Consider the following 25,000-nt stretch of genomic DNA (forward strand, 5'->3'; position numbering starts at 1 on the left):
CGGGTCACTGCGCTCCGGTGCCGGTTCTGCTCCTGACACCGCAGGGCCTCAACCTGGTATGAGCTCGGGTCACTGCGCTCCGGTGCCGGTTCTGCTCCTGACACCGCAGGGCCTCAGCCTGGTATGAGCTCGGGTCACTGCGCTCCGGTGCCGGTTCTGCTCCTGACACCGCAGGGCCTCAGCCTGGTATGAGCTCGGGTCACTGCGCTTCAGGTGCCGGTTCTGCTCCTGACACCGCAGGGCCTCAGCCTGGTATGAGCTCGGGTCACTGCGCTCCGGTGCCGGTTCTGCTCCTGACACCGCAGGGCTTCAGCTGGTATGAGCTCGGGTCACTGCGCTTCAGGTGCCGGTTCTGCTCCTGACACCGCAGGGCCTCAGCCTGGTATGAGCTCGGGTCACTGCGCTCCGGTGCCGGTTCTGCTCCTGACACCGCAGGGCCTCAGCCTGGTATGAGCTCGGGTCACTGCGCTCCGGTGCCGGTTCTGCTCCTGACACCGCAGGGCCTCAACCTGGTATGAGCTCGGGTCACTGCGCTCCGGTGCCGGTTCTGCTCCTGACACCGCAGGGCCTCAGCCTGGTATGAGCTCGGGTCACTGCGCTCCGGTGCCGGTTCTGCTCCTGACACCGCAGGGCCTCAGCCTGGTATGAGCTCGGGTCACTGCGCTTCAGGTGCCGGTTCTGCTCCTGACACCGCAGGGCCTCAGCCTGGTATGAGCTCGGGTCACTGCGCTCCGGTGCCGGTTCTGCTCCTGACACCGCAGGGCTTCAGCTGGTATGAGCTCGGGTCACTGCGCTTCAGGTGCCGGTTCTGCTCCTGACACCGCAGGGCCTCAGCCTGGTATGAGCTCGGGTCACTGCGCTCCGGTGCCGGTTCTGCTCCTGACACCGCAGGGCCTCAGCCTGGTATGAGCTCGGGTCACTGCGCTCCGGTGCCGATTCTGCTCCTGACACCGCAGGGCCTCAGCCTGGTATGAGCTCGGGTCACTGCGCTCCGGTGCCGGTTCTGCTCCTGACACCGCAGGGCTTCAGCTGGTCTGAGCTCGGGTCACTGCGCTCCGGTGCCGGTTCTGCTCCTGACACCGCAGGGCTTCAGCTGGTATGAGCTCGGGTCACTGCGCTCCGGTGCCGGTTCTGCTCCTGACACCGCAGGGCCTCAGCCTGGTATGAGCTCGGGTCACTGCGCTTCAGGTGCTGGTAGAATTTCACATCTCTTTTCTGGATACTGATCAATAAGGGGTATTGTCCTAATTCAGCTCTGCACGAGTTGTTTGGTGTCGCTCTGTTTACTTTTAGGATGCTTTTACAATTTTGGGTATGCAGAGTTTCGATTTCCTCATTTTCCCATTTTGAGAAATCTTGTGTTTTGAGAGGTCCCCATATCTCGCTGCCATACAGAGCAATGGGTTCAATTATTGCTTTTAGGATTTTTAGCCAGGTTTGAATTGGAATTTCATGTCGAATAGTATTTTTAATCATGTAGACCAGGGGTTTTCAAACTGTGGGTCGCGATCCATTTGTGGGTCGCAGATTGGGAAGAGGTGGGTCGCGCAGTCACTATTGGCTGCAGCTAAATTTACGTTTCATGAATGACAGACACACAAAAATTTTGCACGATGTACCAACGTTAAATAGAAATCACTATGAGATCGCATTACACAGGAGAATTTAAATGTCACGAAAGGCGCTGCGTTTCTCAAAAGCATCGTATGCCTAAGTAGATCGTAAAACCGTTGCCACTTATGGTCTCTACGATCAGCTTAGCTCCCGATGCTTTTGGGAAACGCAGCGGAGACCTGAATCAGCCTTTCTTGACATTTGAATTATCCGGTGTAATGCGATCTCATGCAGAATGCAGAGCAGTGATTGGAGTAAACGAGTTTCTTCTTGTTAATAATGCGCACAGAACCGCTTAATGAACCGCGCCACTCTGAGACGCTGAAATTGTTAACACAACATGTCGCAAGCGCGCGCTTCATGAAACAAATCGCACTGATTTCGCTGTCGTCTGTTCAACACAGCACTGTTGTCTTTCAGAGATATGGTCGTCGTAAGAGTGTGTTGTTTGCGTTTCCTTGCATGCATTTTGCTACAACGCAAAAAATATAGCCTATATATAAAAAGTATTTCACATGTACACACACGAGCACGAAAGCATTTTCTGCGCTGAACAACGCAATGAGTTTAACAACACTCGCAGCATAAATATTAGTATTGAAATTCTAGGTCCTGGGCCTACTGTCAAATAAAATTATTAGTCTATTATATTTTTTATATTCTGATTTTTGTCATATCAAACCTTTGGTTATGATTAAGCTTACTTAATCTTTTTTCATTTCTTTAAATTTGTTCTGCCATGTCTGGTAAATCAGTTGAGGCAGCAGACAAAAACTACTCAGTATTCTTCACATTATTTCAACAGCCATTAGGCTGTTAGGCTCTCAATTTTTGATAATGTGCCAAAAGTTTGTATTGCAATTAAACTTGTCATTCATACTATAACAAGGAAAAAAAAACTGCTCCAAAGAGAACTAACGCCTCCCACCCCACATTCATGCTTTAAAATTATTTTATATTTTGGTGGGTCTTGAGATAGATTATTCTTGTCTAGGTGGGTCCTGGAATGGAAAAGTTTGGGAACCCCTGATGTAGAAGACTCTCATTGCTTTTGCTTTCAGTTCATTCACAGCCAGATTAAAGTTCCCTGTTGAACTCAGCTTTAGTCCCAGATATGTGTAATCGTGGGTGTGTTGGAGGACTTGGTTTCCTGCTCTGAAGACGTATTTATTTCGTATTTTACGTATTTTATTATCCCTCCCTCCATCCCTCTCTCCCTCCATCTCTCTCTCCCTCCCTCCATCCCTCTCTCCCTCCCTCCATCCCTCTCTCCCTCATCCCTCTCTCCCTCCATCCCTCCCTCCATCTCTCTCTCCCTCCCTCCATCTCTCTCTCCCTCCATCCCTCTCTCCCTCATCCCTCCCTCCATCTCTCTCTCCCTCCCCCCATCTCTCTCTCCCTCCATCCCTCCCTCCATCTCTCCCTCCATCCCTCCCTCCATCTCTCCCTCCATCCCTCCCTCCATCTCTGTCTCCCTCCCTCCATCCCTCTCTCCCTCATCCATCTCCCTCCATCCCTCTCTCCCTCCCTCCATCCCTCTCTCCCTCCCTCCATCCCTCTCTCCCCCCATCCCTCCCTCCATCCCTCCCTCCCTCCCTCTCTCTCTCCCTCCATCTCTCTCTCCCTCCCTCCATCCCTCTCTCCCTCCCTCCCTCCCTCCCTCCATCGGTCTCTCCCTCCCTCCCTCCCTCCCTCCCTCCCTCTCTTTCTTGTGTTCTTGCACATGCGCAGTACAGATTGTGTTTCCGGGTACGCATTGAGTAGTGACACAGCGTGCTCTCGAGTTGTGCTACTCTTTTACCTTCATAGGGAGCTGCTGGATTTTATCTCAGTATTCTGAGTACGTGGTGTTCAGTCTGTTGGTCAGGGGGACATCTGAACTAATCATGGGCAACTTATTCTCACAAGAGTACTATGATAGGTCTGCTCTACAGATTTATGAAGATATTTTACAGCATGAGCCACACCTCTTACCAGATATAGGCATAGATGAGTCTCTGCTGAAATATTCTGGTCCCGACTCTAACGCTGTGCTGCAGGCTTACTCTGAGGAGATGCTCAACACGGTGCAGCAGGATTGCTCTGGGGAGATGCTCATCACGGTGCTGGGTTACGTCGACAGTCTTGCATCTGCCATTGGTGCTCTGACTCCAGTCCCGAATGCTGTTGGACTTGGAGCTTTGGTGATTTCCTTGCTCATAGAGATCGCCATCAAGAGCGGCCCTCAGACAAGTGCTGACACATACAGCCTGTTACGACGTGTGTTTGGGGAAGAGAAAGCTTCGAGTGTCCGAGACACAATCTCAGAGTATCTGAAACGTCATCGCATGTACATGAACAATGACCAACGATTACGGGAGGAATTAAGGAGACTGGAACCGCAGCTGAGCAACCATCTCACCATCCTCAGTAACTCCCTGCTGCTGGATGACGGACAGATGAGCAGCCGTGGGCTCAAGATCTGGGTCAACGGAGCCGCCTTCCACGTCCAGATGCTGATCCATGAGGCTCGACTGGATATTCAGGCTGGTAAACCTGCATCAGACTGCGTTCATGAAATCGAAGCTGCAATCAATGAGTATTTACAGCACCTGGATCAGTTGCTGAAGGAATACAAGACCTACATGCTCAAGTCAGATAGGCCTATGTTTACAATTCAATATGACGACGACGACCGCGGCTTATTGGTACCCTGTTATGTGAGAAATAATGAAATTGAACAGTGTAGTACAATCAATATTGGTAAATTGTTTGATTTTCCTGGTCGTGGTACACAAGATATGACGGCTTTAATGAATCATGTTTACTCAAAGTATGAACCAATCAATGGTTTAAAGAGTTATTTTTTAAATATCAAGGACAATCTCAACTCTCTAATCCATGAACGTGGTTCATTCACTGTGCCGTCAGCAGAAGGTTAGTTTAGATATGTGGTGCTGATAAGGGATATATGGGTTATTCCAAATAAATAGATTAAGATCCACAAATAAATGTAAAGAGTTTCACAAATTCACAAATAAATAAAATGAGATTTGCAAATATAAATATTTACATACAAATGTTTTATTATTTAAGAAACACAACTCTGCCTGGCATTTATTTGTGAACCGCTTTCTGTGCATTTATAAATATTTGTGAATTCGATACATTTTTGTGAATCTCTTTACATTTAATTGTGAATATTAATCTATTTATTTGGAATATTGCAACAATAATAACCCCATAGGGATAGTGGTTTTCAAATTATTTCAAGAGCGACCCTTTTTTATTTGTATTTTTATCGACGCGACCCTAACCCATTCTTAAGTATACAGAATACAATGGGGCTAAAGGCGCATTTGACTTTATTCTCATTTAAAACACTGCGGTGCACAGCTGGCACAAATTCAGCTCAGCACTTTTCTTAACCGCTTTTGATGATGCATGTGCACTGGCTGATCCTTGACGCGATCGCAACGCCAAGTTGATTCTGCACTCTTTTGATTAGCTATGCAGGGATAGATTGTACGAATTTTAACCAACAGCCTTAATGCTTAAAAAATACACTACAAATATCCCACAACAAATCCTTTAAATTTAATGATATTCAGAAGAGAACAAGAATGAAAAAAACCCCCGAAATAATTTAAAGCAAAAGTAAAAGTAAGCGGCGTTGGCCTCACGTAACTCCCATTCGAATATAAAATGTCCATATTCGCGATGTATTTGGATTCTAAACTATTAGGCTAATTATTATAGGCATTGTAGCTTCACTCACGTTCCAATATCGACGGGAAAAATCACCCTCTTCACATGCGCAAAAATGTGCTTGGAAACATCAGAGCTGTTCAAAGCGGTGCTTATACGCTGAACCTGCTACTGATTATTTAAACAGCTCCCAGCTAACACAAATACATAGCTGTTACGTAACTGCGACGTCGTGTGTTAGCTGGGAGAGCAGTGTAATTTTTATATGTTAGGTGGTTGACTATTTATTTTGATAATGAACAGGCTGCGACGTCAAGATTGCGAAGGAATATTTTGTGAGGCGCCGGCACGACGGAATCATAAAAATATAGGCTATACTCCATTAATTTGTTCATATACAGGACATCCTTCGAAACTGGAGAGTATTTACTAATATTTGTGTAGCTTACACTCGCAATAAAACACAACATTGTGCTTTTGTAAAATAAAGAAAACAAACAAACTGCCGTCTCGGTTTCCTTTCCGTCAACTTGTTTGTGAGGCGCCGCGAAATGAACTGAAATGAACCTAAAAAAAAGAACTCTTTGATCGAGGTTACTCTGACCTTCGGCCCTTTGCATGTCATGCACAAAAAACATGTAAAAAGAATATCGAGTACAGTAAAATTTAATTTACTAAATTTTAAACAAATTCGTCAATTTATACCATTTGGGGCTGCTAAAGTGTTTTTACATTCTATGATTTTATCACATATTGAATATTGTTGTACAAGTTGGACATTGACTGGTATGAACACACTTAAATCAATAGAATCACTCTATAAAAATGCCTTAAAAGTCTTTGATAAAAAGCCAATGTCCTTCCATATTTGTAATATTTTACAAAAGCATAATCTATTAAGCCTAGAGAATTTTAAACATTTTAAATATGCCTGTTTTGTTTATAAAGTGTTAAATGGATTAGCCCCACCTCCCATGTCGGACTTCTTTAAACCAAAGACTCACAGTGGTGCCAGGACACGGGCCTCCGCTAGAGGTGACTGTGAGGTGCCTTTTAGAAGAACAGCCTTTGGACAAAATGCTCTGTCTGTGAAGGCCTGTAAGTTATGGAACAGTATCCCCATCACTGTCAGGGAATGTCCTACATTTTCTACATTTAAAAACCAAACTCAAAGTGTGGCTTAGAGCAAACCAGTCTTGTGATCATTAAGTGACTCTTCTTTTATTTTGCTTGTATGTATTCATTTTTGTTATTTTGTATGTTATAATCTATTTCTGTCATTTGTCTAGGGACTACGGATGTAAATTAGCCCTGTGGCTATAATCTGGCATGTTTACGTCTGTTTTTGTTGTTTCAATGCAGATGTTAATTAATGTGCATTGTCCCTATCAAATAAATAAATAAATAAATAAATTCTCCCCCCCATCTTCAGCTGTCCTGTCAATAAAGGCCTAAAAATGTCCATGAATAATCTTTAATAATAATAATAATAATAATCTTTTAATTTAACATATAGTAACTTTAAGTAAAAAAAAAGTGTTGATAAAACTTCCATTGTAATATTTTAACGTATTTACTCTCATCTTGTGATCTACATGTATATTTGATCTGTGTTCTGTCATGATGCTCTCCTGACACACCTGCATGTTACTCGCTTAAGACATAAAATACTGAAATATTTTAGTACTGTATCCGGTTTAAAAATCCTTAAAATTACGTCTGCTCCTTCTTCCTCGTTGAAGACTTCTGAATCTTTGAATAAGTAAATGTTGTTCATTATGAAAGTGTAAGTGCTGAACACGAGATGTCTCCTACTTCACTGTAAAGTTTGTTCTTAACGTTTGCTTTTGGTTTCCATTGCACTGGACAGATAACTGTCATATGGAGGAACTAGCCTACCTGCAAGTGCATAAATAACTTTACTTAATTTATACTATATGCTTTATGGCTGCAATATAAGTTGCAGGATTCCACATCTACAGAAAGGCCTACAGAAGAGTCTGCACACACAGAGGAGACACAGGCCTACAGGCGGGCAGTGTATAGCCAACTTTTCCTTTTTATTTGTTGCATGAGGCATGTGTCTAATATCTCTTGTTGCAGGCACTTGACCACTGGCTTTTCTTTACAAAGAACAATTGAAATAAAACTCAAGGAACTAAGCATATTTGTCTTTTATTAAAAATTTAATGAAAAGTGTTTGTTTTTGTGGCAGTGTTGTGTAGTATGGCACATGCAACAATGTCACAGGCCCTGTCAGGTGTGCAACCCTCAGACTTTTCAGACACTGAAATCTTCCCTTTAGCCAAAGTTCATTTCATTGTGTGCCCTTGTCCTGGCTAGAGCTGCACTGTAACTGGTTTGGGTCAGGGAATGGGGTCATAAAACACCTGTCTGCAGGAACATGTCATAATCACCTATGAAGAAATGCAGTTCTGTTAGGATCAGCATAAGTGTATGTAATACGGTGAGCTTGATATTTAATTGTGGAACTTTTCTTAACACTTTCAAATAATGTGCATAAATGTGAATCTCTGCAAATTATAAGTCATGCACAGATCCTGGCCATTTTGCTTTCACATTTGTGATATGGAAGATTTTAGTCAACTGCCTTTTTTTATTTGATATAATATTATTAATCTGGAATATTAAGAATCCCAATAGTAACTGGGCTGCACATTTACATTGTGAACCCCCTTTCTGTTCACATAATCCCCTTCATTGAGGCCTTGATGGCAGTCTATGGTCTAGCCTATAAGCCTGAGTGACATATAGGCTACTGTAATCGGCAATTCGGCATGGTCATGATTGCATGATCTTCATAAAAAATTATGATAGCCTAAAAAAAAAAAAACTGCTTTAAAACATTGGGTCTTCAGTGGCTTGGAAATGCCACAAAAAAATAAACAAAATAAAACTAAAACTGTTTTTTAAACCTAAAAGCGCCAGGTAAACTCCAAATGACATGACAGACAGCAGCACTTTCCATCAAGTTCTCCGCATCTCCAATAGTGTAACATAACACTATTGGCACATAACTATAGAACCAGTTCTTAATGCACATGTGACCGCCATCAGCGTTTCTCACAGGTTCGCGTTTAAAGTATGTGTAGAGAGAATGGTGTCGTCTTAGCGGTCCCTAATTTAATAACAAATGATCGTTGCGACTCACGAATCACGAGAAAAAATACATCTCAGAAAGTGCACTATCGCGCTGCGCTGGACTTCCCGTATCAGCTCCGCTTATGAAGCCGGGATCTAATCCTGTTAACATGAAATAAGCCTCCGTTCCCGAGCAGGTTTAAGCTTGCGCACCTGTTGCTATGACAGCAAGTCCAGGATGAGCGTCGAAGAACCAAACAATCCAAGATCATGCCAAGCCAACAATCAAATCCAGCTAACTGAGTTAGCGACGTACGAAGAACGGGCCCCAGAGAAGCATTTCACAATAGTAAAAGCTGTTTACAGGAGTCCTTCACTGGCGCCCCCTGCTGGTGCAGAGGAATAAACACCATTAAAGGTGCTGTATGTAGTTCTCTTACGAGAGTTCTCTCGTACTGCGTTTTTGTAAAAACGCTATGGGAAAAAACTCTTTTTCACGAAATATTGAAGCAAAAAATTATCCTTAATTTTGAAGTAATGTAAAGCGCATTGCAGCAGCACACAGCTATGGGCGAGACGGCTCGCTCGCTCATTGGCTGCTCTGCGGCAACTGCATAAGCCTATCGAGCGAGGCCTGAAGTGACGTCAGGCCAATGAGGGCGCTTCGCGCCCTCCTTGCCACTTCCCGCCGAAACGGGCGTGGCTTAGCCCTATAAAGGTAGCTCGAAAAGGCTGATTCACTTGATTTTTCATCTCTTCAGCGAAGCTCACGCATCGTTGGATCACGAGAGAAGCAACGCGTCGTCTGAGAAAGCACTTCAGCGGGACGAGCCACTTGAAGCCGCTGGCCAACGCCGCCTTTGACTGCCGTACCTGCTGCGCTATCCGGCGCCTATATCCTTTCTATATATTATGTGTATTATGTATGTACCTTTTACACTAAAAGAGCCGGGCGTCTTTTTCAAGACGCCCCCCTTTCCTAGAGGATCTCGCGCTCGCTGACGGCGACCGCCCTCACTCCGAGCCGATTGCCTATGGTGACTCTGAGGACTCACCTGGCATCCTTCTCCGAGGCTGCTCCTCCTGGAAGCGGACGGTCGGGGTTAGTTTTTCTTTACGTTACAAGAAAAACTACCCTGCCTCTGCGCGTCATTCACCGGCGAAAGGAGAAAAGAGTGTTCGTAGTGTACTGGCCTCTTTTCTCTTACATTTCTCAGTTCCCTGTTGGCGACTGGAAATGTCATTTGCAGCAAGCGCACGCCTGTCAGCAAACGCCGAAGAACATTGACGCTCAACACATCTAAAGCCTGTATCCCCCTGTGGCTCAGTGGTGGAATTACAGGTTTTTCGCACGGGAGACCGGAGTTTGATTCCCGGTCCAGCCGCATATATTTATGCCGCCAATGCTTCGCTCTGTCAGTCCCCTGAGGGCGACTGCAGGGGTGCATTTTGCAGCCAGCAAGCGCGTAATACCCGCTTGCCTGCAACCGAACACAGTTTCTATGGTTTCCGTGCGTCACTGGCAAAGGAGAATGGAGTGTTTTTAGCCCCGCTGAAAACCGGGCGACATCCATTCTTCTCACATTCTGGCATTTTCAGGCGTCTGAAAATGTTCAGTATTGCATGTTATGCTACCCGCATGCCTGCAAACAAATGCCAGTGTGGATAATACTCGCGATCTGAATGTCTATGTATCTTCACTGTGGCCCAGTGGTAGATTCCTAGGCTTTCACGCGAAAGGACCCGTGATCGAATCCCGGGTCAACCAGCAGAAAATATTTTATGCTGCCAAATGCAAATCACTCTGTCAGTTCCCTGAGAGGCAGCTGCAGATGTGTTTTGCAGCCGACGAGCACGTGGTACAGCCCGCGTTCGACTAGCCGCTCGTTCAGTCCCAAGAAATATGACTGTTCCAGTGTATTTTGCAGTGCACAGCTGCCCGCTTGCCTGCACACAAAAGCCTTTTACAGCTACCCAGATAAATCCCATGGGATGTATCGTCTGGTGTCCCGGCCACAGCCGATGGTGCTATACGTAGAGAAAGATGCCCACTGCCTAGTGCCCATCCCTACACACAAACACAGCCCTTCACAAAAACAGGGCTCGCGCTCATAAAATCGACTCAGGTCGATCGCGCACACAACATAGTAAACGTGTCCGATGCCTGGTGCCACAAACACTATAACTGAAAGCCATTGTGTCTTCCCCTGTAGCCCAGTGGTAGATTCTCAGGCTTTCGCGCACGGAGACCCGGGTTCGATTCCCGCGTCTGCAAGCAGGAAAATTTATGCCGTCAAATACATGAGAGGCGACTGCAGATGTTTATTCTGCAAAAACCTTTTTACGGCTACCCAGAAAAATCCCATAGGGATGTATTTTCTGGTGTCCCGGCCACAGCCGATGGTGCTATAAATGTAGTACTGATGCCAAACACAGCCCTTCACAGGGCTTGCGCCTATAAAATCGACTCAGGTCGATCGCGCACCCAACATAGTAAATGTGCTCACTTCCCAGTGCCCACAAACACTATGTCACACATGTCACAGGGTTTCTGTAAAAACGAAACCTGTGCACGCTCGCTCTGCTCAGGCAGACAGCGCGCTCAAAGCAGTAAATGTGCCCGCTTCCCGCCCACACTTACTCACAGACAACATGAGTCCCACGAGACTCGCTCAGCCCTCCCTCGCTCGGTTAAGCACTGTAGTAGGGTCGAGGACGAGCGCTCTGGCCGCTGTGATCAACGCGCTCCCCGCCTCGAGCGTCACAGGCGTGACGCCTATGTTACAGCACACCGAAGCACTTCTGTCGCCCAGCGAACAGAGCGCGCTTCGCATCCAACCCTTAGCCATCCATGCAGAAGCATGGTCAGCGCTTCCAGGGGTTTCGGAATGGGTGCTAGACATTATAAAGAGAGGCTACTCGCTACAGTTTTGTCGATGCCCTCCCCGCTTCACAGCGCGCGTCGAAACTACGGTGAATTCAGAAGTAGCACACCTACTTCACGCCGAAATATCAAAACTAATGAGCAAAGGGGCTATAGAGCCTGTATCTCAAGCTCAAAGCAAAGGGGGGCTATACAGCAGATACTTTCTGGTTCCCAAGAAAGACGGTGTTTTCAGACCCATACTGGATCTAAGGCAGCTGAACAAAGCATTAACGAAACGCAGTTTCAAAATGCTCACAACCAGGAAAATTCTCGCGCATATTCGCCGAGGAGACTGGTTCATGTCGATAGATCTGAAGGACGCGTATTTTCAAATACAGATAGCGTCACATCACAGGCGATACTTGAGATTCGCCTTCGAGGGCCAGACATACCAGTATACAGTCCTGCCATTCGGCTTATCCCTGGCACCTCGTACATTTACGGGGTGCATGGACGCAGCGCTCGCTCCCTCAGACTCAGAGGCATGCGAGTGCTGAACTATTTGGACGACTGGCTGATTCTGGCTCAATCACGATCAGAGCTCATGGAGCACAGGTATCAGAATCAATTGGACGAAGTTTCGCTGAACCCCAGTCAAACGATTTCGTTTCCAGGTACAGTTCATGACGGTCCATGACGGCACGGCTGTCACCGCAGCGCGTGCTAGACATTCAGCACGCAGCGACCACCCCGCTCAGGAAATTTCAGAGGATGCTAGGTCTCATGGCCTCAGCATCAACAGTTCTGCAGCTGGGCCTGCTCCGCATGCGCCCTCTGCAGTTCTGGCTGAAAGCGAGAGTACCGCGCGGAGCGTGGGCGTCCGGTCGGCTGCGTCTCAAGGTCAATCAGAGCTGTGTGACAGCTCTGAAACCTTGGATAACGAGCGACTGGTACCAATCAGGTGTAAGCCTGGGGACTTCCTCGAGAGTAATGGTGGTGTCGATAGACGCCTCCACCTCGGGATGGGGAGCGCTGCTCGAGGGCAGATCGTTCTTCGGCCTGTGGTCAGAACGAGAGAAGCCCCAACATATCAACTCCCTGGAAATGTTGGCAGTGGACAACGCGCTGACGCGCTTTCGTCCCCGAATCAAGGACCAACACGTCTTAGTCCGTTCGGACAACATGTCTGTGGTGTCCTACATAAATCGCCAGGGCGGTCTCAGATCCCGAGACTTGTACAGGTTGGCAGAACGCCTCCTGATATGGGCTCAGCACAACTTGCGCTCGCTGAGAGCAGTGCATGTGCCTGGGCTCCAGAATTTGGGTCCAGACAGACTGTCCAGGAACAACATTCCCACGGGTGAATGGTCTCTACACCCGCAAACAGTCCAGCTGTTGTGGGAGAGATTCGGCAGAGCGGAGGTGGACCTATTCGCGTCCCACGAAAACGCTCACTGCCCCGCGTTCTTTTCCAAGAACAAGAGCGCGCTGTCCGCTCTACGCTTTCCCCCCCATCCCTCAGGTGATAGAACGGGGCAGGGTAACGAAATGCTCAGTGCTGCTTGTAGCGCCGCTCTGGAAGAACCAACCATGGTTCCCAGGTCTGATGCAGTTAGCAGACACTGCCCCGTGGCCAGTGCCATTGAGGAGGGACCTCCTCTCGCAGGCCAGGGGTTCGTTTTGGCATCCTCCCCCGGAATTGTGGTCCCTCCACGTGTGGGCGCTCAACGGGTACCCGCTGACCTCTCAGTGGGAGTGCTGAATACTATCACTCAGGCTAGAGCGCCGTCGACTAGACGGCTTTACGCCTCAAAGTGGTCGGTTTTCTCCGGCTGGTGCACAGCTCAGGGTCAATCACCCCTCGATTGAGAGGTGACGGAGGTTCTCTCCTTCCTACAGAAGCTGTTGGATAAGGGCAGAGCCCCTTCCACGCTCAAAGTCTGTGTGGCGGCTATCGCAGCGTTCTCTGAAACAACGCTCGGTCAGTCATTAGGAAGGAACGATCTAGTCATCCGCTTCCTCAGGGGAGCTAGGAGGCTGAATCCTCCCAGACCTTCTTCAGTCCCTATGTGGGACCTCTTTACGCTTTTGGAGGCCATGAAAGGTCCCCCTTTCGAGCCCACCCAAACAATTAGCCTCAATCATCTGTCTTTCAAAACAGTGTTTTTGTTGGCTCTCGCTTCAGTGAAGCGCATAGGTGACCTGCACGCGCTCTCAGTGAGCGCGGCGTGCTTAGAGTTTGGGCCTAAAGACTCAAAAGTCATACTCAAACCTAGGCATGGTTATGTGCCAAAATCCCTCAACGCACCGTTTAGGGCTCAGGTTATCTCCCTGTCTGCCCTGCCGGTGTCAGGAGAGGAAGGGGACTCAAGCTCGCTTTGCCCTGTCAGGGCCCTAAGAGCTTATGTGTCTCGCTCTGCTGTCTTCAGACAGACTGAGCAGCTATTGTCTTGTTCAGTGGACGTTCCAAGGGAATGGCTGTTTCGAAACAAAGCCTATCCAGATGGATAGTCGACGCTATAGCGCTAGCATACATTACCAAGGGCCTTCTATGCCCGTTGGGTGTCAGAGCGCATTCCACGAGAGGCGTCGCCTCATCGTGGGCTTGGTCTAGTGGGATCTCCTTACAGGACATATGTATGGCGGCAGGCTGGGCCTCACCGTCTACATTTATTAGGTTTTATAACCTAGAGGTTCCCGCTTTGCAGGCTAAGCTACTGTCGGTGTAACCGAATCAGTTGTCTGATTAGAACACTGAGATCGCGAGCGCAGTGCGCTGCCGACTGTCATATGGGCGGTATTGCGTAAGACCCGCATTTTCCCACATTAGCTCAGGCTCCCCGCCTTGTCTATGTGACGTCATGTTTTGCGTCTACAGACGCCACCATATAAGGGACGGAGGGATTCCCCTCCTGTTTCCAGACTCTCTGTGAGTCCATCTGGTGATTGTGCACTGTAAGCTCTGGGCTTCGCTTCCAGGCTTATTGGTGCTTTATCCCAGCACGCACGGCGTTTTACATTGTGTTCCCATAGCGTTTTTACAAAAACGCAGTACGAGAGAACTCTCGTAAGAGAACGTACTCGGTTACTAACGTAACCTCGGTTCTCTCTAGAAGAGGGAACGAGTACTGCGTTCCCCGCCGTGCGTGCGGTTCACTCTGGTTCGCTTCGGCGATGAAAAGAAAATCAAGTGAATCAGCCTTTTCGAGCTACCTTTATAGGGCTAAGCCACGCCCGTTTCGGTGGGAAGTGGCAAGGAGGGCGCGAAGCGCCCTCATTGGCCTGACGTCACTTCAGGCCTCGCTCGATAGGCTTATGCAGTTGCCGCAGAGCAGCCAATGAGCGAGCGAGCCGTCTCGCCCATAGCTGTGTGCTGCTGCAATGCGCTTTACATTACTTCAAAATTAAGGATAATTTTTTGCTTCAATATTTCGTGAAAAAGAGTTTTTTCCCATAGCGTTTTTACAAAAACGCAGTACTCGTTCCCTCTTCTAGAGAGAACCGAGGTTACGTTAGTAACCGAGTACGTTTTTCTACTAAAACGAATCCTTTTTTTATTGCCTGTGTGTGAAGGGGTTGTAATCTCACATTAAAATGATCCACTTTACGGGTTTTGCTATTACCTCGGAAAGCAAGTATTCTTATTTTTATGTGAAGGTGTCGGGTCGGATTTACCGCCAAATCCAGTGACGTCACCTGCATGCGCGCTCCCGAGCCTCTCACCTCCTATACTGACTCTGCACTCAACAGCGAGGACACTGTAACTTATGACATGTCTAATAACACTAAGAAACGACCTGCTCCCAGCACAACACAAACTCCAACACAAACTCCACATATTGATAAAAGACAAAAAAAAGTTTTTTCTGCTGAAGCTCGTATTAAAGGCCAGACGTGAATCGGATGAACTTCGGGTAAAAAACACGGATCAACATCGGCAGGGCATTTGAATCATGGAGAAACCTTATCTACAAACCTAGAATGTACATTTCCTGAAGAAAATGTGAAGTGGTGCTTGCACTGGCAAAATTCGGCACGGTTGATAGGGTTCCATACTTATCATGGTACGAGCATGGAGCATTAGTTCAACGTCAAGCTGATAAAAGTAGCCTATAATTGTAACGTTGCAGTGGGAGTTTACCTGAGTTTCCAGTATGTTGTGTGATGCTTTCTCCGGTGTGTTGCGTCTCAGTCTGGCCGGTACCCACAGTGCTCGCTCATAAATTCGAGCATGCGCTTGTAAACTTATTGGTTGCAATCTGAAACATCACCGCTAGAGGCCGCTAAAAACTACATACAGCTCCATTAATCCTGCAACACTCTCAGGCACACGATCTCTCATTCTGGACTCAGAAAACATATCAACCCAACTGTTTTCTTAACAAGTCTTTATGTAACAAACAAACACATTTCATTACATTATAATTATAAATTAAATATGCATCATACTTCAGATGCAAACATTAATAACTCCAGCATGATAAAGGCAACACAACTGCTGTGCAAACATAGAAACATATTCTTTAACTTGCATTAGTGTTTAGGAAGTGGTAAAACTCAGCTGTTATAAATGTGAATATAAGAGCTTGTAGAGTGCCAGAAGATGTCAGTGCACCTCTGGTTAAAGGCGAGTGCAGGATCTGCTCGGTGGACTGAACATGAACTGTCCCGGGTGAAAGTGACCGGCGCTCCTGAGCTTCGGCGAGACGGGTGACCGGTTCAGTGTGAAGGCCGATGGACTGCGACTCTCGGCGCCTCTGCTCGGTGAAGCTGACGGCCAGCTGGAAATCACACACAAGATTTCATTTCAATGCATTTTACAGAATACAAGGCGTGCTTTTATCATATGAAACATGCTGCAACTGTAATGCAATTAAACATCAAGCATGCGAACCGTGCAAACGTTCAGATTCGTGCCGGATGAGATGAGCGAAAGCCCAGTTTATTTGTGCAGATCATTTACAGAACTAAACTAAAATACCTGTTTATGATTTTGTAAACGTTTCAATGCAATTTTGACCCGGTGCCACTTATAGTCAGGTGCGACTTAACGTCCGTAAAATACGATAGATAAAAGTACGAATATTTGAGAAAAGTTAAAGTTGTCGAAAAATCTTTTAGACCCTCAAATATGATCCTCGTATTTAAAAGGCAACGACATGTTTTAAGTATAAAGGCCCAGTTAATACTGTGAACATTTTTAAATTATAAATATGTGTAAAATACTGTTTGGAAAATATATTTGTTCTATTACATTACATCATTGCATTCTTCTCTACTCATTATTTTTGATTGTTTTATTTATTTATGTATATGCTTTTGTTTATTTTACACCAAATTTGATTAATTAATTCATTTTAATTTTCTATTTTTTTCTTCTATTTTTCTATCATTTTTTTTAATCATGTACAGATTTAAATAATGTTTTATTTATTTTTATCTATTTATTTTTATATCTATTTATTTTATCTATTAAATGTATTAATTTATTATTTATTTGATGAAATACATTTTCATTTATTTAATACATTTTTAATTTTATTCAAATTAATTTATTCATATGTTTTTATTTAATAATTTTCTATTACAATGTCATTGTATTCTTTTCTCCTCTCTGTTGTACTGTACTGTTAATGTATAATTTATTTACATCAAGTTTCATTTATTCATTTTAAATCAAATGCTTTTGTTTATTTAGGCATTTATTTAGTTACATAAAATTATATTTTTTCTTATGAGTTTATTTTAATAAAATTTGCTAATTTATCTGAACCAATTATTTTATTATTTTAATTATTTATTAAAATTAATTTATTTTTTCATTTTATTTATTTAGTTTCTATAAGGTTAATTAATTGCATTATTTTCTACTTGGCATCATACTGTACTGTTAGAAATAATTTATGTAAATACAGTTTTATTTATTTTAATTCATTTATTCTAATCAAATTTATTTACTAAATCATGTTTAATTTATTTTAATCATATGTATTATTTTTTTTATTTATATTTTTATATTAATGCATTTCTATGTAGTTTCATTTACATTATTTCATAGCATCGTACTGTTTAGCTGGATGTATTATTTATTATTATTTTAGTATTATTCATTATTTAAATACAATTATTCTATTATTCTAATCAATTTTATTTACTTAAATCATGTTTTTTATTTTTAAATGCAATATTTTTGCTAATTTAGTTAAATATTTATTTTTCATTTAAATCCATTTTTATGGATTATTTTATTTTCTTTAGTTTAATCTTACTTTCTAATAAGTTATTTATTTTGACATTTTTCACACTGTTTTTCTCCCCAGTTTGAGAAGCCCGTGGGCCGGAATAATCTCTACCGTTGTGTTTCCGATGAAGAATAGGACAGAACCCGGTTCCTCCATCGGGAGACATTGGGGAGCGCGAGCGGGTCGATCTCTGCGTCTCTCAGCGCCAGCAGAACCTCACTGTCCAGTTTAGTAGGAGCATCACTAGACAAAATAAAGGCAAAATAATTAGTAAAGAGTCACAGTCAAACCAACATTTATTCAGACTCCTTCAACATTTCTCACATTATCACAGTTTATTCGCTATAGTTTAGAAAATGGTAATAAAATATGAGCAGAACTCAGTTGATATTTGACTGGTTTTGTCCGTCCTTCTGTTAGACTGTCTCACACATGAATTATGTTGAATATCTGTCAGCTGTTAAATTTAACTACACAATTAGATAATACCAGTTTAGCTCAACCAATCACCAAGCAATGCTTCATTTTGTTCAGTCTGTGTGTAAAAAGAGCATTAGCAATTAAAGACAAAACACTTCAGCAAAACATGATCAGCTCAAAGTGTCCGAATCATTTCTGGTCCAAACTTTTACTGGTAGTCGCTGTATGAAGAATATTTGGGTATAATATGTCACAGTTTACTTTATTTTGCTCTCCTCACTCATAAATGAACTATAGTGTCCTGATCACACTAGTAAAACAATATAAAAAATGATATCTGGTGTCTGGTTTGCCTGTATGTTTTAATAATGCACTTTCCTCCAGCTGTGTGTTATTCCTCACCCTAGGATATAAACGTCAGACCGGTGTCGCTCCTCAGAGCCGGTGTCCCGATCCGCTGAGCTGCGAGTGGATTTAAACGAGGATCCCGAGTCGTCCGATGCCGATGAAGACGCTCTGTCATCATCATCTTCATCAGCTGTGAAGTATTCCTCAGAGCTGACACTGGATCCATCATCTGCTTCCTCACGTCTGATCATGTGATTCGCCGAGAGCAACACCTTCTCGAACTCCTGCATGAGGTCACAGACCGGGAACCGTCGGGATCCTTCAGGATCTTCTGCCGGATTAAGACTCAAGCGTGATGTTCGGGGAGCGTCTGCGTGGATCAGACGTGATGTTCGGGGAGCTTCTGCGTGGATCAGACGGTCCTCTGTGACCCTCAGGTGCTCGTCCAGCATCTGCAACCCTTCCCTGCTGGACAGGTCAGTGAAGCACTGGAGGAAATCCCAGTCCTCGGCCCACGGGTATCCCATCTCATGAGCCAGCTCTCTGTGGGCGGACACATCACATGAGTATGGCTGAGGAATGACTGTCCTAACTGAACATTTCTAGGAGCACAGGATGAAAATGTAAGAAAATACTCCTTAAATCAAACCTGCAACGCAGTAATTCACATTTCCCCCCATTTTGACTGTATTAATGACAAATGTCCTGGTAATAAATAGACCTAACGTACAGAAATTACAATGTGCAGTTTTATTTTAAAGGTGCAGTGTCTAATTTTTAGCAACATCTAGTGGTGAGGATGTGAATTGCACCCAACAGAAGTTACGGTGGCCGACAGGAAGTGATGTCGTCGTCTGAGACAGCAGAGAGTCGCCAGTTAAGCAATGATGTTTCTTTACAAAGATAAATGAAGTAATTATGTTTACTTTATTATTCAGTAAATCGATATGTTATTGCGAATATTATTGTGACTTGTTCATCATTGTGTCAGTGTTTTATTCGCTGACTTTAGCTGAAGCTTCTTTACATGAAGAACAACATCGTGAGGAAACGCGTTTGTCCGTTCAGGGCCACCGTAGAAACATGTGGATGTAAGCGGACCCGCGGTGTGTGTAGAGAGAAATGCCTCATTCTAAGCTAATAAACACATAACGCTTCATTGTGTAAGATCTTTATACACCACTGAAAACAGTGTTATGAATATGATATTGCATTTCTGTCAACAGATCCTCCTAAATATTACACACTGCAGCTTTAAGTTCATAGGGCTCCAGACTAATGCAGCGTTCACACCGAACGCGAATTGAGCGTCAAATTCACTTCTATCACGTCTAGTTGGATGCTTAAACATTTTGAATCCACTCGCACGTATAAAGCGAGCGTTTGAAGCTACATAGACGCGCGTTCGAGGCGAAATTTGCTTCTTGTGGGAGCGGCAAGTGTACATGTACATCCACCACAACATGCACATTTATTAAGTTTAGACCTCGAGTCAAATAACTTTTTCAAATGGCAGGTTTTCCATGTTAGTATATAAGGTAAAATGATAAAAACATACATTATTAGTAGTCCTATTATATGGAATAAATAGCATTCAATAAAAATCAATATGTCTCATATTTTGAAATCAAGTTTTTATGTGATAAAATATTTGCTTTGTTTTTACTTCACCACTTGACAGCAGCAAGCAGGCTCCTGATTGGTTAAAGCGGCGCGAACAGACGTCAAAGTTCAGATTTTTCAACTCGGGCGTCAGACGCAAATTCGCTTCAAACGCACAAAAAGCACCAAATAAAATCACTTGCGCATAACGCGTCTTTACATTGACTGAACATGGAAATCACTCGCTCCAGACGCTCAATTCTTGTTCGGTGTGAACGCAACATTACAATAAAGCATTGAGCTTAATTTGAGGTGTAGATAAAATTAACTTTAATTATCATCATTCATAATGTCAAGAGCAAAACGAGTGAAAAATAAACCAATAAGCCTCTGCTGCCACCTACTGGTTACAATGCTAATCTAATCTTTTTTTTATTTTTAAATAAGTGTGAATTATCCTACATATTACATCTTTCCTACGTTATAAATGAGGACAATCTTTGAACATTAAAAATAACATTTAAATATGATATTATAGTTTTGTAGTGCTGGAAAAACTCTCAGATTCCAGATTTTCAATAGTTGTATCTCGACCAAATATTGTTCTATCCTCAAACCATACATCAATGGAAAGTGTATTTGTTCAGCTTTCAGGTGATGTATAAATCTCAATTTCCAAAAATTGACCCATGTGACTGGTTTTGTGGTCCAGGGTCACAAATGAGTAGCGCTGTTTCGTTCCGCTTTCATTACGTTTGCCATTGTCCAGGGTTCCCACACCTCGGTTAACTTCAAATTCAAGAACTTTCCAGGTCCAATACCCTCAAATTCAAGTTGTGGTCATGCCAGCGCAGCCTCAGATTTCCTCAGTCTGGAGCCCTGAGCGTAGTTGAGTGTTAAACATTAGCGGCTCGTGATCAGCTGACCTGCCCACTCGCTCCGCTCCCCGCTGCGAATCCGACTTCAGGATATGATGGAAGTATCCGGCTCGATCCCGAGGAGGCGTTTTCCACAGTCGGTGAAACTCCTCCGCCTGCAGCAAAACATCTAATTTTTAATTGGATTTGCAAATATGTTTTTGTTTTGTTGTTTTGCTTGACTGGATTATGTGTTTGTTTGACATTTTTCTTTATGTTCTGTTGTTTCTTGTCTCTTATTCCTTCAAAGCAAATTAGTTTTTCTGAAAGGCATTATAATATAAAGGCATTATAATATAATTATAATATAATTTTTTATATTATAAAAATATTAAGTATAGTAATTAATTATTTAATCATTAATAAATTATTACTATTACTACAATTATTTTTATAATTTGTGTGTCAAGAGAAATTGTAATTACAATATTTCTTTAAATAATAATATTTTTTAAATATAATAATAATAATTAATAATGCTTGTTTGTAATAATTATAATAATAATAATGTTATTACTACTACTAAACTTGTTAATTAAATAACAAATGATAAAATAAATAAATGTTTTCTAAATTAAATTATAAATAAAATATTATTAATTTAAAATGGTTAATTATTCAAATGTATGTGCAAACAAAAACTGTAATAATAATTATTTTAACAATAATTGTATTTTTTTTTATAATAAAATAATTTATTTTATTTATTTTAATAATTGTATTGTTTGTGATAATAATAATAGCAAAATAAAAAGTAATGTTATTATTTCAAAAGTGCCATTATTAAAAGTAGTGGTATTATAATTTGTGTGCCCACAGAAATTGTAATTAAAATCATTTTAATAATAATAATTGAAGTAAAAATATTTTACTACTCATAATAATAATTGCTTGATTGTAATAATAATAATAATAATATGTTTTTATTATGAATTACTATTAATAATTATTATCCTTAATTATCCTTCGGATGAGACGTTAAACCGAGGTCCTGACTCTCTGTGGTCATTAAAAATCCCAGGATGTCCTTCGAAAAAGAGTAGGGGTGTAACCCCGGCATCCTGGCCAAATTTGCCCCTTGGCCTCTGTCCATCATGGCCTCCTAATCATCCCCATATACTGATTGGCTTCATCACTGTCTCCTCTCCACCAGTAAGCTGGTGTGTGGTGGGCGTACTGGCGCAATATGGCTGCCGTCGCATCATCCAGGTGGATGCTGCACATTGGTGGTGGTTGAGGAGATTCCCCCTTCTATGTAAAGCGCTTTGAGTGCAGAGAAAAGCGCTATATAAATGTAAGGAATTATTATTATTATTATAATAAAATGTATGCGCAAACAGAAAGATAACAATAAACTTAGTAATGCTTGTTAGTAATACTAATAATAATAATGTTATGGTTAGGGTTTACATAGTAATAATAATAGTAAAATAAAAAAAATATTATTAAAATCATTATTATAATTTGTGCGTGCACAGAAATTGTAATTACAATCATTTTAATAATAATAATTAAAGTATACATTTTAATAATAATAATTTAGAATTATGCTTGTTTGTAATAATTATTTTATTTTATTTTTTTACAATTATTGTAATAATCATTAAAATTATTATTATAATTTCTGTTGGCACACATTTATACAATTCCAAATGAGATTCAAAGATGTAAAGCACCATTAAAAACATAAACATTAAACATGTTTCCAAACTTCTGACAGGCACTGTATGAACTACCTTTGATGAGTTCAGAGGCCCAACGAAAGCCTTGATGATCTTGGTTGGGTTTGTGGGGCTGTCCGTCATCCGGTCGGGCCTGTAGAAGCGGTCACATGACTCCGGTGAGCCGGGACACCAGGGAACGCTGATCTCCGGAGGCAGTGTGTTATCAGCGGCCCGCAGCAGAGGCACATAGAACCTGTCTGTGACACACACACCAAACCCAGCGGTGAAACACACACCTGATCACACACTGACAGAACTAGAGCAGAACGACGGACACCGACCTTCCAGATATTCCCGGATCTTCTGCTTCACTTCCTTACTTCTGTTCCTCCGCTCACAGATCATCTGCAGAGTGAACACCAGTGATTATTTCACATATTACACGTTTTATGTGTTTATTTATAGGGACTAGTGCTGGGCAACGAGTAATCACAGTTAATCGCATCCAAAATAAACGTTTGTGTTTATGAAAGTGCACAAAAACAGAAGTTCAAAGACAATATGTGTGACCCTGAACCACAAAACCTATGAGTCAAAATTATAGGTTTTTTTTTATGCCAGAAATCATTAGGATATTCAGTAAAGATCATATTCCATGAAGATATTTTGTAAATATTTAAAAACACCTAAGCTCCGCCCACAAATAAACTGTAATAATAATCATTTAAATAACAATAATTTCTGAAAATAAAAATTCTGGTTTGTGATAATAATAATAATAATAATAGCAAAATAAAAATTGATGTTATTATTTTAAAAAACGTCTTTATTAAAAGTACTGGTATTATAATTTGTGTGCCCACAGAAATTGTAATTACAATAATTTTAATAATATTAATTTAAGTAAAAATATATAATATTACTACTAATAATAATAATTTATTATTAAGCTTGTTTGTAATAATAATATTTTGTAATTATTAATTACTATTATTAAAATGTACATGCAAACAGAAACTGTTGTAATAATAATTTTAATAATAATTTATTTTTAAAGATAATAATAAATAGAGTAATGCTTAATGTTATGGTATATATAGTAATAATAATAATAATTACTATTATTTCTAATAATAATAATAATAATAGTAGTAGTAAAATAAATCATTTAATTTTATTTAAATGTTTGTAGTTTCTTACGCTGGACGGCTGCTGGTCGTACTTGTTCCTGCAGTGTTTGTCCACGCATGGATGTGAACACAGAACATCCACCACTTCTGGACAGCCGAACTTGCAGGCGAAGTGTAGCGGCGTCTCGTTGCTCTGAGGAACATCACATCTCAGACAGTTATCATCACTACAGGGTTCCCACACCTCGGATAACTTCACATTCAAGGACTTAATGTGGGGACACACTTACTGTGTCCAACAACACACGTTGAGGCTCCATCGCAGTAGTTTTGTGCGCGGGTGAACATCAAGGCAACGTACAGCACACAGTACCTCACGCGGGAAACACTTACCATAACGTATAAATGAGCGTGACTAACGTAACTCAAGCAAGCTAGTGCGCATAGGCCACGAAGTGTTGGCGGAATAACACATTAGTGGACCGGAGGGAATAATACAGAATTTTTCCAGAAAACTTCAAGCACAAAATAAATTCAAGCACTTTTCTTTTTCCAGATTCACAAACTTTCAAGGATTTCCAGGACCCGTGGGAACCCTGTTATTAACTCCCAAATAAGACACAAACACAACTGAATGAGATCTATTTATCACAAAAGTGAAATGTTGAGAAGATATGAATATGAGTAGGGGTGGATATGTATGCAGAGACTGTATATGTACATACGGGAATGTTATTGTTTTATATTACATGGCTTGGTTGAATTCTAATGTAGAGTGCGGTGTGTTATTTCTTGATATCAGACGCTGCTGAGTATAACACACCGTTGCCATGATAAACAGAGCGTTGCTATGGACGCAGGATTCTAACCGTAGAGACGGAACGGACTATTTTCTTTAGCGGAAGCAATACAATCGTTTTTAAATCAATAAACTGCTTTTTAAATCAATATTTTGTGCCAAGTGTGTGGTGTATAGTGAAGCCAAAGACAAATTTCACAATAGAGGAACTAAAGTAAAACTGTGTGTGTGTGCATGTGTGTATGTGTGTGCATGTGTGTGTGCATGTGTGTGTGTGCATGTGTGCATGTGTGTATGTGTGTGCATGTGTGTGTGCATGTGTGTGTGTGTGTGTGTGCATGTGTGTATGTGTGCATGTGTGTGTGTGTGTGCATGTGTGTGTGCATGTGTGTGTGTGCATGTGTGTATGTGTGTGTATGTGTGTGTGCATGTGTGTGTATGTGTGCATGTGTGTATGTGTGCGTGTGTGTGTGTGTGTGTGTGTGTATGTATGTGTGTGCATGTGTGTGTGCATGTGTGTATGTGTGCGCATGTGTGTGCGTGTGTGTGCATGTGTGTGCGTCTGTGTCAGGCATGTGATTGGCTAAGGACAAAAAAGCAGGAAAATAT

The 25,000-nt window shown here is 42.5% G+C and overlaps 1 protein-coding gene and 1 long non-coding RNA gene across 2 annotated transcripts in view; one reads left to right on the top strand and one right to left on the bottom strand.

Moving 5' to 3' along the window:
- Window positions 1-18,477, top strand: part of LOC311076090 — a 25,941-nt gene extending 7,464 nt beyond the window's left edge. Inside the window, exons 2-3 of the long non-coding RNA XR_014604614.1 lie at window positions 17,590-17,737; window positions 18,339-18,477. This is a non-coding gene — a long non-coding RNA (uncharacterized lncRNA). The remainder of the gene's footprint in view (window positions 1-17,589; window positions 17,738-18,338) is intronic.
- Window positions 15,640-25,000, bottom strand: part of LOC311076071 (ankyrin repeat and LEM domain-containing protein 2) — a 19,506-nt gene continuing 10,145 nt past the window's right edge. Inside the window, exons 6-12 of the mRNA XM_084103939.1 lie at window positions 23,663-23,785; window positions 22,804-22,867; window positions 22,535-22,719; window positions 20,808-20,914; window positions 18,334-18,822; window positions 17,623-17,754; window positions 15,640-16,050 (exon numbers count right to left, since the gene is read on the bottom strand). Of these exons, the coding sequence (XP_083960065.1) occupies window positions 15,891-16,050; window positions 17,623-17,754; window positions 18,334-18,822; window positions 20,808-20,914; window positions 22,535-22,719; window positions 22,804-22,867; window positions 23,663-23,785 (1,260 nt within the window). The 3' untranslated portion in view covers window positions 15,640-15,890. The remainder of the gene's footprint in view (window positions 16,051-17,622; window positions 17,755-18,333; window positions 18,823-20,807; window positions 20,915-22,534; window positions 22,720-22,803; window positions 22,868-23,662; window positions 23,786-25,000) is intronic.

This window comes from Abramis brama (assembly GCF_963993115.1).
Source record: "Abramis brama genome assembly, chromosome: 25".
Classification (NCBI taxonomy): Eukaryota; Metazoa; Chordata; class Actinopteri; order Cypriniformes; family Leuciscidae; genus Abramis; species Abramis brama.